Raw genomic sequence first — 14,264 nt, 5'->3', positions numbered from 1 at the left:
GTTGGATCACATAGATAAGAATAATGACACCCCCCCACCCAAGGAACTCTAAAAGTCACACAGAAGCCACTGTAACATTAACATTCACAAATTACAGGAGGTAGTTAGTACTTCTGCTGTCACTCGTGTCTAAAACAAAAACTTGGAAAATTCTCAAGTTGCAGACTTTTTGTTTGCTCATTGCTGCTCTGAAATCACACTCCAGGGTTTAGGTCAGCCCTTTCTCTGTCATGTTTGTAGGTGTTATTCCCCCTCTAAGCAATTATTTGGGATAACAGGCCACTCCAGCCATCACCTGTCCCACATGGCAACAAGGAAATAACAGCACTATTAAATGATTAATCTGACTGCAACTGATGGCTTCTGTTTCACTCATGTTCCAGAATTTTCATGTTTCTATCACTGCATTTCTAACTTTGCTTTTGTTTAAGTAGACCTGACCTATGCTATCCACAGCCTGCTTGACTGCTTCATTTTCATATTATCAGTTATCATCAACAGGTTTTTCCACAGCTATGACCTTATTTTTCCCCTTCTGCGCAGGGTTAGGAATGTTAAATAAACTTTGATAGACGGGGAAAAAAAAGTCCCGATTGACAGTAGTCTGAGGGCTTTCAGCCTTCAAGGGTTACCTTACTACCTTGCCAGGGAATAAAAGACCATGGCTCTTTGCATATATATTTGCATAAATACTAACATCCAAAATTGCATGAATTTACAATATTTGCTTTAAATAACATTCTATATGAAAACCAGAAATAACATATTGCACGCAAACTGCAGGTGACTTACATTGCCCTATCCTTGCTTGTGGGGAGAGGATTAAAGGTTGTCATGCTCTTTGGCTGCATTCATTTTATACCAAAGTGGTTTAAAAATAGTGAAGGCTACACATGGTATCCCAGAAAAACAATGACTGCTCTGCATGCTTGCTTATCATATATATACTTAAGGTGTATGGAGACAGGATTAGACAAATCCAGATTTGAAGAGTATCTTGCTCCATAACTAGCCAGAGTTAACTCATATTTGCCACTTCTGAACAGAACAGGAGAGGATTTTGTGGTCCTGGAAAATGTTCAGGTTTTTTAAGCTCTGTGTTTTTCCTTAGAACAAATCTGGGGTCAATAAAACTTCGTGCTTAGACCAAATAAGAAGTGAACATCACCTGTTTACTAATGAGGCCATATGTGAGATGTTATATATAAATATATATATATACATATAAAAATGTTAAAATAGTCTCAGTACATAACATCTTTTAGAGCTGTAACTCTGCACACTGTCTATCATGGTACTATGCGTGGAGATGTCTTTCAGTGCAAAGTGAGATACTTTTTCAGAGAAACAATTAAATAGGCATGCTAGTGCTATCAAAGAACCGGGGATTTTAGAACACACAAGACTAACCCTGTAGCAACCCAGTAAGTTTTCTATAGGTTACAAGAAACTTCTCAGATAAATTTTGCTCTAAAGTTTTCCTGTTATAGAGAGGGAGAGAGATTAAATATTTGATGGAAATTAGTAAGGATCATGTAGCATCCCAGGAACTGGTAGTTTTCTATATTTGCATTTGCATACAGGACGCGTGTTTGTTCACCATCTTTTACAAGTGGTATTCACTCCACATAAAGAGACATATGTCTCCTTTAGCATGCATGCTTGTATTGTCAACCTGATAGAATTGCATAGGAATGAACCCAATAAAGTTAAATGAAAAAGAATGCTCATTTTATTGCTCATTGAAGTAGGTCTACCCAATTTAACTCAAAGTAAGATCTGTGATAAGGCCAGCTTATTGGTATTAATTTTAACTCATACTGTAGAATTTTGTAGCTAAGATGTTTTCTATTAAAATGTATAATATCATCCGAACAAAAAAAAAGACCCTAAAAACTTCACCTTTGTGGAAATGTTACCTATTTCACTGCAGAAAAGCAATCATCATGCAAGTTCAGGGGTTAAAGAAGTTTGAGCATCCCAAAGACATGCCCAATCTGGCCAAGGAACACTTGTTTCCAGTGCCAAAATTAAGGAACAGGAGAATTCCTCAGACCTGAGCTAAACAGGGATATTCACAGTTGCGGCAGGCCTGGGATAGGGAAGGATCTCAGAATACCGTCATTGCAGCTGAAGCCACACTGTCCCCTATAAAGCAACAGACAGGGAGACTGAGTATATCAAACCCCTCATGCTTTCTTCTTCCATGCAACGATTGTGCTGAACTTTCTTTTTTTTTTTAAATAAAAGTAAGACCTATAATTAGAGATTTGCCCATTTGTGATACACGTGTAAAATGTCCATATGTCTTACGGGCACGATAGTTTAAGTCGAGTTAGATGATGGCGTTCTCGGCATTAAATAACCAGGTTCTTAGTTGACAGGAAAAAAAGATATCCCTCCAACTTCTCTGAACTTCTTGCATTCTTAGCATTCTTTCCATAAATCATTTAATAGCTGCCCTATTCATAGGAAAATGTATTGCTGAAGCTAAATGGTGGGGGTTTTTTTCCCCTCCACTCTCATTGGAGGGAAGCATAATAAATTAAGCCTGATTTGCATGCACGTTTGCATACACAAAACTCTTGTCATGAACTAGCAAACAATAAGGTGCTCATGTCAGAACACATTGTTCAAGCAACTGCATAAAATAGCTACTGAGCTGTAAGGCACATCAGTATTGCCTTACTGCTCTGTGTTACTGATACTTTGCCACAACAAATCTACACCTCTACAAAGGCAACAAAAAGAAATAAACTCAGCAGCTTTGTATCTCTCATTGTGCTGCACTCCAAATAACCTCCATTTCTTTGTTTCTTGACATCCTGACAAGAGGGAAATTCTGAGTCCTAAATGAACCTCTACACAGAATGTATAAGTATAAAAAGTTTTCCCTGATGACACAAATGTCTCTTTTCAATGTGCTGCCTGGAAGCATACATCAGGTCATTTATTGGGCAATGTATAATTAGCTACTATCTGTGTAATGTTGCCCTGAAACTTTTGATGTGATGATGTTGAGCAGATTGCTTCTGCAGTTGGTGGCTTTGCAGGAGTAAAAGCATGTTATTAGTCCAGCTGGACATGCTGATATCATATGTCACCTAGACACAATTTCAAACACAGGGAAAAACTCTCTTGATGTGGCATGTAGTTACATCAGAGCTTCTGACAGCTCTTCATGGAAAGTATCAGCATGCCAAGGTTTAGCTCTTTTTACCTCTTGGAACTACACATGTGGAGTTTGATGCTAACACCTGCTTAGCATCTGCTTACCTTACTTACCTTCTGGAATCTGTCAGAGGAACAGAAGCAAGGAGAACTAATTACTGTAACTCATAACTTGTAACTGGGAGGCAGCAGGAGAGATTTTTGGCTGGAAAGGATTGAATGAGAGCAGTAGCAACAGTTCAGGGCAGTTACTTAACCAAAGCATGCCTCAGATTTGAAGAATATTGTTGGCAGTCTTTGTCACATAGTGAAAGCACATTTAAAAAAAATCTAAAAGACATTAAATGCAGAAAGCTTCTGTCAACCTAGAGTTAAGGTGCTCCCTTCAGATTGCCTCCGAAACATTTAGCAGAAATGAAGGACCACTTCCAACATTAAGAAACTGTGCAGCAGAGAGAGGTCACTATTTGTTTTGGCAATCATTTAAAATGCACTCAGCTTACACTGCATAAGCTATTTATTTTCCTGTGACCAAAATGCATGCATACAGAATTTCCTAGCCTCCTGGTTCTATGATTGTATGAACTGAGGTAGCTGATTTTGCACTGCCTCCTGTACTTTTCCTTGTGACTTTTGACTCTGGCTGTTTTGTGAATGTGCTGCCCCACTAACTGCAGGTCTGATCTGTTTCAGTCTACTATGGCAATCCTACATGCCCATGATGATATTTAAACTATACACGTTCCCCGCTTCATCTGACACTGAACTACAATTGCACTTCGTATGAAATGCATGTTTAACAGGTGAAAGCAATGCTATGTTATATTTTAAGGACATGAGGTTAATAAGCATAGCTCCTAAACTTAAATTTGGAAACCCAGCCGGGGAGCTAGAATACTGTTAGGTAAATTAAGATATGGCAAGGACAGTATAGGAAATTCATTTATATGGATCAGAAACTTTTAGCTGGTACCAAAATGATTAGGAGCTCACTTATATGGTGTTCTAGTAGTTTAGGATTGCATCACTACCTGCTCACACTGATCTTTTTGAGTCGGAGAAGAATATATACCTATAATACCTCCTTTTCTGTGGTTGTTGAAGAGATGTGATTCCATGGGATTACAAGTAACATGGGTACATCTGTCCTAGCAGAAAGGTTATAATTATACAGCATAGAAAGCACCACCTAAGAGCCTATGTACTAGTAACTGCTTTGCTGCTTTGAATTAAGAGGAGCTGGTTAGCAACTGTCATACATCCTATGCTAAACCTGAGACTAAAAATCAACAGTAAGAGAATGAGAACAATTAGAGGGACAGATGGGAGACAGATACAAATAATTTCAGAAAAAAATGTAAGCATTGTGGCATGAACCAAGAAGATGCTGGTGTAATTTAGCATGTCCTTAACAATTTTTTTTTCCTGGCATGTTTGTGTTTACTTGTGTGCTTATCTTAAAAATTGACTCAGGCTTATGCTATTCAGCTGTTCTGTTGACTGTTCCAGTGATGGTAAGAGGTTAAAAAATACTGTTTGTCAAGTTCAAAAAGGGATAAAAGATCAGATCAATTCTGGCTTGATATTTGTGCTACTAATTTAAATAAAAGCAGTTAGATGGCCTGCTTGATTCATGGGCATGCTAAGAATCAGATGCCTAACATCAACTGGAGACATAAAATTGTAAACTAAAAAGCTGGTGGCTGTAAAATTGCTGGAGCAAGAACACAAAAAGGAAGAGCAAAAGAAGTTGAAAATAAGATCTTATTAATGTAAAAAAAAAGGATTATGAATATGCTCTGCCACACACACTCACACCCTACAAGTGCTTTACAAACCTGTGAAGATTCTTCAGCTCTCCATTCATTTATTTTCTGCTACTACAAATAGAAAATTAAGTATCTGATTTCCATATACCATTTCCAACACTAGATTTTGGTAAGGACTACGCAGGCAACAGGTTCAATTTTTGCTCATCTGGTGGTCATTTCTGACAAAACACAGCATTTATCTCTCTGAGCAGAGAAAAATTTCAGTGAGTGGGAAAGCATTTTAGAGTGGTTTATACAAATATCATTGTAAAAGAAAAATCAGGAAAAACAATCCATCAGTTAATCACTGCATTAGGCCCCAGTCCAGCACACTACTGTGTACGTGCAGAGGCCTTCTGAAGCTGAAGAGCATTAAGAGGGGTTCTGATGCCCACACGTTGGTGGTGTACTGTGCAGGGTGAGATGCATCAGTCAGTCAGTGTTGGTTTAACAGGCAAGGAGCTGAGCTCTCCAGTTTCAGTTTAAATAGAAAGGAGTTGGAGTTCTTGGTGCTTTGCAAGACCACTCCATGAAAGAAGAAGAATCCAAGATCTTATCAGGAATCTTTGTCAAAGGAACAATTAATAGGTTTTTTTACCAATTAACTTGAATAGGAAATGAGTAGCATGCAGGTTAGAAATTAGGATTAGCTACTTGTAGAGTTGGCTTGACCTGCTGCCTTGCTTTTAAAGGGCAGCAGATATCATATGCTGCACAAGGCTAAAACCATAGTTTGATGCAAAGAGATTTGGAGAGGAATGCTTTTAGGATTTAAAAAGAATCAAAAACAAGCTGAGGTAAAGCATAATTTATATTGCAATTTAGCCAACACAAGACACACAAAAATTTGTTTTAGGGAGGTATTCTGAAAATTAATTTGCCCAGGATATCAGCAGGCAGTATATTGTGCAAGTCCACTCAGGAAGGGTTGTTTGGGTAGACAAAAGTCCTTACCACTTTACAACTAGATCTGCAATATAAATAAGAAAAACTTAAATGTCTTTCTGCCCAGGTACTGACAGCCCTGCAGGTTTCTAGCACATGACAAGTACCAACTGAGATGTACTTAACAGCAATACCTCCAGGACTACAGCAATACAGATTCTTGCAGCTGTCAGCACATAAAGTGGGGAAAGCTACAGGTTCGGAGAAGCGTACAGCAGGCTGTTGGATCATACTTTACAGATCTTGAGGTGTGGGTACGTAGGTAAAAAATCATATAGGTCTGGGTCAGCTGTTTCCAAGATCCATTGGAAACAATTGTAAGGATTGCTGTAAAGTGCCATAAATGGGCAGTGTTATGAATTGGCAAACCTACTCGGAAGAAGTTCATTATTTTCCTCACCTGGGAATGTTTTCACATGAAGCAACAAAGAAACTATTGACTCTACTAAACAGTGAAGAATTTCATAATGTATCCCATCACAAGAGAAAGGTTATTGCATTGTAATTTAGAATGTATCTGGCAAAATCCCCATTGCTATTTATTGGAGAAGTAAATACTGGCAGGACTGGAATGTGATTTTCCTTTACAGCATACCTGTACCACGCCTCTTGGTGTCATCTTTGAACAAGGAGTAACATTTAAGCTCTCATCAGTTTATCATCTGGAAGGTCAGGCATTCGAGAATCTTACAAGTTAAATACAAATCTTTAAGCCCTGTGGTCTAGCTTTATTCTTCTTCCACTTTGTAAGAATATTACAATCTTAGACGTTTGCTTTATAAGACAGGTATGAATGAAACTTAAGGTATGTGCAAACTCTTTTAATGATACTTTGCATAGTGTCCTGCAGTTTCTTTTTCAAATATTGTTTCATACATGATCAAAGAACTAAGAAGGTCATACTACATTTGGAAAACTAGGTAAACAATAATCAGACATTTATATTGCTAATTGTTTACCGAGCATTGAAAGAGTGTTCATCACTGCATGAAGAGTCTGCAGCATTTCAGATTTTTTTAGTGTGTGATTTAGAAGTCTCCCATTGTTTACAGAAAGCAACCATGGTTTGCAATAGCCACACCAAATTTTTCCTCTCTCTTACAAAATGGTTTCACAGGGCAGTGTGTGCTGGTTGTTACTTGCCACTGATGAAACGGGGAAGGTTCCGTTCCCCACCCCTGCAGTCTGTCACAAAGTACGATGCATCTGCACACAGAAGTCTCTTATCATAATCACCACAGAACTGATTCAGCACAAACTATTTAGGTTAATGTTAGCAAGTCTTAGTAGCATTTTTCTTGAGCCTGGTTCACTCTGACTGAATCAAAGTAAGAAATGATGACTTAAGCATTTGTGCAGGTAGAGTTATCAAGGCACTAACCACCTACAGGAGAGGGTGCTGAGTGGTGGAAAGTTCACATGCAGCCAGAACAGTGAAGCAGCAGCTTCAAAATTAATATTAAACCCTGCATTCATAATCTAGGCAAACCATTACCACTAATAAAGTACCAGCATAGAATGATCTTTGACTACTTTGCCTAATCCAGTAAAAAGCTCCACAACAAGCTTAGCCCTTAAAATAAACATGAAGCACAGAGTAAGTTGCCATGCAGAATAATTACATTTCCTGCATATTGACTGTAACAAGAGATTTAGCAGATCTTACTGCTAACAGCTCTCCATTGTATCCTCATCATTAGTGCAAACTTTGCATCTAATGTTGCTCCTGTGTACTCTTCTAAGCTGCCTGCAATTATCTGATCAATGAACTGGTTTGGATTTGGCAGATGAGTGAGTCTCACATTTATGCTACCTTGTTGTGGCTTCATTTTGCTTAAATCTAGTGGGTCTTTTTGTTTCATTGGGGGTTTTTTTGTATGTAAAGATTGTTGATTACAAAACATTTTGTTCACAGAGTAACAGGTTTAGCAAAATTTCTTGAGTTGCAGATGGGGCTCTACCTGGACTGCTGGGGTATGAAGGACCCCGAAAGCTCTGTGTTCTCAGCTAAAGCAGCACCTTGTATTGCAGGACTCCACGGTTTGCAACTGATCCCATGACTAGGTGGAACAACCCTGAGGCTGTGGTACAAGGGATCCCTGTTTGCCCAGATCTCTGCTGTGAAACCCCAAATTGCTAACATGGTTTAGGTTTCAACACCCTCCCTGGTACTAGAGCCAGGGGCTGAAGAGTTACAGACTCCACTGCTGCAGACCCAGGACATGGAACCAGGAAACTGTGGAATAAGAACCCAGGGAAGGTGTTTCTAATGAGGTCAATGACAGTGAAGCAGCCCCAGGCATTCAGCAGCAGTATACCTCAGACATATGTAGGAACTCATTACTCATTTATCATTAGTCAAGACACACTGCCGACCAGTAAAGGCTTCTAATATTTGCAGTTTTACTGTGGCAGAAGGAAAGCAAGCAGTAACCTATTCTGACCACTTTAGGGCTGGATGTGTTTGTGGTAAGATGGGAGCAGCCTTTAAGAGTTAACTCAACATTTAAACCAGGAACAAATAATTGCAGAGTCATGGAACACAGTGTCCACAGTGGTATGTGAAGGTAGCTGCATCTCAGCATGAAACACACTCTAAGAATGAAATAATCAATCAAGAATCTTTAAAGACAAAACTGCTCAGACTTCTTGTAGCCAAATTCACTTTTCAAGCAGTATCAGTCAGTAAGTATGTTTGTAAATCAGACTATAGGTCTGTACAGATCAGCAGTGTTTTAAATATATTTTAGTTAGAGATCCTAGTTTAACTGCTTCTTTAATAGCATACTTAAAAACAACAAAAAAAAGCCAAAAACCTACCCCTAAAAACCAGACGCTTTTGCCTCCAAAAGCCATATGTTTACTATATTGGTAAAATACACGAATAGGAGCATTACCTTCAACAGAGCAGTGCTGTTGCTCATGTAAGAATAGTAGTTAAGTTTCCTGGCAGGTGCTAGACTGATGTGCAGTAACTCCGGGAATGTATAAATATGGCTGGTTATCAAAACCAATTCTCTCTGAAAAACACAAAAATACAGATGAAGAAGAGTCCTCCTAATTTGTTTCATTACAAATTAGTTCTGTTTTGAGGAGAAATAAGATTACATTGTATGCAATCATTTTTCCACTCCTCCTTGAACACCAGCTTCACCAACTGAGCTGATGTGTCAAGCCAGGTGAATGGTTGCAGGGGAGCTAGTTAATCTCTGTGGTTAGGGAACCCACTGGAAAACTTACCTTTGTCTGTGAAGAACTGGCATTTTGGCAGCACTTCCTCATTATGCATAAGACAAAAGCCGTATTTGGTTGATAGCATCTGGGATGCAATGAGACACAAACTCTTGTCCTTTTGCATACCTGTATGGATTTCTTTTTATTATTCGGGACTGGAAACTAGGAGAGTCAAACAAAATTCTGAGTGACAAAGGAGTTGCTTTTTACTGTCTGCTGTTGTTTAGCAACATCATTCTTCTTAGTATAATTTGCACCTTATTTTTCCCCACACTTTTGCTCTGTAAGTCCATAACGGAACATTTTCCATTTCAGTACTAAAAAAATCAATTTCCTCTCAGTTTTGTGAACTATATACTCCACAGGAACTATATTTCTGGACAATTTGTTGTATGTCTGCTGAATCCAAGACATAACAGCACTGATTGAATGCGTTTCTTAGTTGTGCCATAAGCAAGTCTCTCTATAACAAATGCTGCCAGCTGCTGAGTTGCAGGGCATATTATGGCCAACCTACAGGGCTGAGATTCTTGGAAGGGCTGTAAAATTCTGAGGGCAGGAGTTAGAGCTCAGGCCTCAGCATGTGCCTGACTTCAGAGAAACTTATAGTCATAGCAGAAGGACACCACCAGAATGTCATTTTATTTTTTTCTTAAGCAACAATGTTAGCAATGTAGGTAGGTTTCATCTCCCAAGTGAGAACTTATCGTAGTGCGTACAAAACTATGAATAGTCAGGGCAGCCTTGATAGTGAAAATGTTTAAACATAAAACCCCAAAATAATAAATAAGAATGCAGAAAAGATTGCAGTCATATTGGCCAATTGGCATGTGAAAATATAGTCTGGTTTCTGAAATTTTAAATGATTAGCACCACTTAGCTCCAGCAGGGAAACTCTAAGGATTATTTTTATTTAGTGATAGTATTTTGCATAATAGCAGTCAATTATATTCCTCAGGCATGCAAATTTTGATTACCTAGACATATGCCATCTCAGTCTCTGACCTTCTGTGACTATTACACTACTCTTTCCTCATGCAAATTGCTCAAGTCAAACTATTAAGGAGACTTTTAAAGATATAAGTAGTATAGTACACACACACACAGAGGTACACACTATTCTATACAAATACTTTATTAAAAATTATTCTGGAGTGGCCTGTAACAAAACTATACCCATGTAGAGTTTAAAAAAAAAATCAAGACAAAATGGTATCTATTATAATGCATTTTCTATCATTCCAAAAGTCTGGTCAGTGCCCAGATGTGAACAGTTAAACTTGCTGTCTATCTATGTATGCGGCAGGCTATCCAGTTTGAGACATTAGTCTACATATATGTGGAACTTGACTCAAGTCTTGGTTTGAAAAAATATATATATTTTGAAATTTTGTTTGTGGCTACAGTAGAGTGTAGGAAAAATAAGCATTATTTCTAATATTTACACAAGGACAAACAGCATGGACTTTTACAAAATGAAAAAAAAAATACAGTACAGGGACTTTTCACAATATCTGCAATTGATACTTTGAAAGATCCAGCCTTTGAAATTGAAACTCAGAGACAGTTAAACTTTCTACTTCCCCCCCCCCCCCCCCAATATTCAAATTCTTTAGTCAGTAGAAATGATTCATGTAGAATGTTAAGAAGGAACAAAAGTGTTTTCTTCTTAGAAAACACATGTAGTAAATATATCTATGTATATATTCAGGACAAATCCTGTTTTCCTTACGTGAATAGAATTGCATGTGTAAGGTGTCCCGTCCCCCCCCCCCCCAAAAAAAAAAAAAATTGACCCTGTAATTAGAATTGAAAACATTAAGATCCAACTGCATCAGCAGAAGACAATTCCATTAGATTTTTGTTATGCCTCCCTTCAGTTTCAGAATGACTCTTGTGTCCATGATGATGCTAGTTTGCTTCATAGCCATATTCCCCTTGGGGTTGAAAGGGGATCAAAATTTAGAAAATATACGCACTAGTATGAGAGAAAACCAAAAAGACAGCACTCACCATTCAAGTGTTGGTTGTTACTCACTATACAGTAGTTTTTATTATGGACCCTTCAATGTCTCAGAAGAGCTTTGGTCAAATAAGAACTTGTTAAAGAATGTCTAGTACAGGCAGCCTATATCAGCAAGAGAGGATATTTAGAGATATAACCACATTTATTTTAGCACTTTAAAAGCATAGCAATATTAGTACCATGCCAGAAAAAGCTTCATGCCTAAGGCAAACAGTAACTTCTCAAGGATGTCTGTAGAGGACCATGCTTAGCAGCAATACAAGCACAGTGTCTCAGGAAAACTCTTCACTACTCTTGCTGTTATGATCCCTGATTTTTTAAGTGGAGCTGCCGAATGTGGAGTGTTTGTGATTTGAATAATTATAATGGGTAACAAGTTTGCGGCTGTCAGAAGGTAGGATGCAGTGGGGGTCCCAAAGACAACAGGCTAACACTAATCATCAGCCCATAGATAATTTCCTCTCATAAATAGCTATACTTGGGTGTCTTAGAATCCTTCATTTAAACCTCTGTTCCTTCCCTGGAATACAGCGTGTTGTTTGTGCTGATACTGCTGTAAAAATGACTGTTAAACTGGTTGAGCACAGAGCTGCTGTAGCCAAGGTGGCTAGAAGGCATGGAATTGGACCACTCTCCCACACCATGAGTGGGGATATTAGAGATTGGAGAGTAGGAATTAAAGCCTACCATATTCTGTCCCATTTTGTCAATGGGCTCAGAGTTGAGTCCTAAAGGCACTGAACGGCTCCCTGAGTTAGAGCCATTAACATATGCAGTCATACTGGAGAGGAAGTTACTGAGGCATGGGCTACTGGAAGATGGAGATGGAGATCCTTTCTCAGGTGAATTGTCAGTCCCAGGTGATGAGTTTTCCAAGATATCCTGATGCTCTACAGCTTTGGGGCTGCCAGCCAGTGCACTATCCTCTGATTTCTCAGATGCAAGAGTGGCAGCACTAGCCCCAATGTCAGACTTCCTTTTCCTCTTCCTGCGAAAGTTTCCATTGTCAAACATCTTTTCACAGTTCGGGTCCAGAGTCCAGTAATTCCCTTTTCCTGTCAAAGGGGACAAAATCACATTTTTAGTTTAAAAATATGCACACAGACTAGAAAGAGCAGTCTTCTAGGGCTTTATAATGTTTCTCTCATTTCACAGAAACAAAACAATTGCATGAGCAAAAAACATATGTATTTTTTAATCACACAAAAGCAGAAGTCTGTTGAATTCAGAAAAAAGTATAAAGTTTTGGGCTATATCCTTTAGCCCTGACTCTTCACACAGGTAAAACTACAAATGGAGCCAGTGGGAGGGCTTTATGTTTTCTTTTCTTTTCTTGGTGAGGGAAGAAAGTTTTCAGTACATAGCTGGTCCTCTGAATTTACAGCAGGGAGTAATCAAATCCCATACTGGGCTGCTCCTCCAGATTCAGTGGGGTAGGATAGATTTCTAACAAGACAGAACCAGATTTTTGGCCCTCTGTGGCAGCATAGTTGAATGTTTTTTAAATGCTCCCAATGGCTCTTAACAGCTATTGATAGAAAACAATAAATAAAGGAACAATCTGACAGCGTATCAGCCAAGGAGTTAGAAACAGCAGAGGTGTGATTCCAAGCAAAATGCTATTTAAAACAAACAAAATAAAAGCAGCCTGCTCTCCTCTTGAGAATTATTGTTGACTCCTTAAAGCTACTGATTTCTTTGACAAATCTGAGTTTGCCTTATCCCCTTTCCATTAATTCCCAGTTAAGTTCGACAAGTCATATGCATTACACCAAATGGGTTTTGAATGTGACTTGCTCAGTTAGACTTCTCCTGTGCTTGCTGAGCCTCATGCTCAGCACATTGATCCATTCTCAGGAAGACCTAGAGCAGTGGAGAATCCCCTTCCCTGCAGAGGTTTAATAGCAGCACTGATTCAGACCTCAACTATGCATAGCTGCCTTCTAATTCAGACCTATGAAAATAGTAGAAGAGCTACTATGTATGTCCTGTATCTAGCCTATTATGTCTCTTTAAAATGTATTAGGTGTTTTAAAATTAATTAGGTTTAATTGGGGGGAGGAGGGGGAGAGATCTATACCTGGATCATCTTCGTCTCGGGGCACCTTCTTGAAGCAGTCGTTGAGAGACAAGTTGTGCCGTATGGAGTTCTGCCAGCCAGCTTTGCTTTTGTTATAAAATGGGAAGTTGTCAGCCACATACTGGTAGATCTGACTGAGAGTCAGCCGCTTTTCAGGTGCTCCATGGATAGCCATGGCAATAAGTGCAGAGTAGGAATAAGGTGGTCTAACCAACTTCATGAGCTCTTCTTGGGATGGGAGAGGAAGCCAGCCAAGGTCAGTTCCTCCCAAGCCGTGCATGTTAGGCAAGAGCTGCCTTTGCATCCCGTAAGACTGAGGAATGAAGGGACTGGCATTGGGTCCTGGGAGATATGGTGGTGGGGTAATAGAAGGTCCATTTAGCCAGAGATAAGGATTGGGAGTGGTGTTGTAATCCGTTGTCTCAAAGGTGCTCGGTCGCTGTGGACTAGGGATGTTCTGTGGATGGAAAAAGTTCTCATAGTAGATACTCATCTCTGGAGGTTCTTGACCAATATTTGGAAATTGTGGGCTGCAGCGTGGCGGAGAGTGCGTTTGTGGATCAAAGGAGCTCATGCTCTAACACAGGCAGCTGATAAGTTATGACACACCTGTGCTAGTGCTCCTTTCCTGAGACAGGTGCATCACCTGTGCCCTTCCCTACCTACTTATGCACCTGTAAATGTTTCAGCTTGTGCTGCAGGCTCCACCCCACCGCCCTGAATGGCTGCAGATGAGGATGATATCCTTTTTGGAATGCTGGCAGTCCCAGCCAGTCATTGATGTCACATCAGCCAAACGTGAAAGTTACAACTGTTTATCTTCTCAAATGAATGAAGGAATTTTCCACTATGTGATGCACATAAAGAAATCCTAAGGTGCCTTGAAGTTAAAACTCCTCATCAGAAATCCTCCTTTTTCTACCTTTCACAATGAGGCTCTAGCATTTAGTATTTCTTTCTTTTTAAAGAAAAGCCATTTTGTGATGCTGCTAGTAAC

The 14,264-nt window shown here is 39.2% G+C and overlaps 1 protein-coding gene across 2 annotated transcripts; it reads right to left on the bottom strand.

The window, feature by feature from the left end:
• Positions 1–11,470: 11,470 nt before the first annotated feature.
• On the bottom strand, positions 11,471–13,841 carry FOXI1 (forkhead box I1). 2 transcript variants are annotated; one of them, XM_010579144.1, is made up of 2 exons: positions 13,268–13,841; positions 11,471–12,242 (listed from the first exon to the last, which is right to left on the bottom strand). In XM_010579144.1, the coding sequence occupies exons 1-2, from the start codon at positions 13,839–13,841 to the stop codon at positions 11,689–11,691; spliced, it is 1,128 nt and encodes a 375-aa protein (XP_010577446.1). In that variant the 3' UTR covers positions 11,471–11,688. The 2 variants fall into 2 exon arrangements, with proteins under 2 accessions (XP_010577446.1, XP_010577447.1); XM_010579145.1 differs by having other exon boundaries at positions 11,689–11,963; positions 13,271–13,841.
• Between the last annotated feature and the right edge of the window lie 423 nt (positions 13,842–14,264).

The sequence above is a fragment of the Haliaeetus leucocephalus genome, unplaced genomic scaffold (assembly GCF_000737465.1).
Source record: "Haliaeetus leucocephalus isolate CR32 unplaced genomic scaffold, Haliaeetus_leucocephalus-4.0 Scaffold656, whole genome shotgun sequence".
NCBI classification, from domain to species: Eukaryota; Metazoa; Chordata; class Aves; order Accipitriformes; family Accipitridae; genus Haliaeetus; species Haliaeetus leucocephalus.
This window is presented reverse-complemented; position numbering and strand designations above follow the sequence as displayed.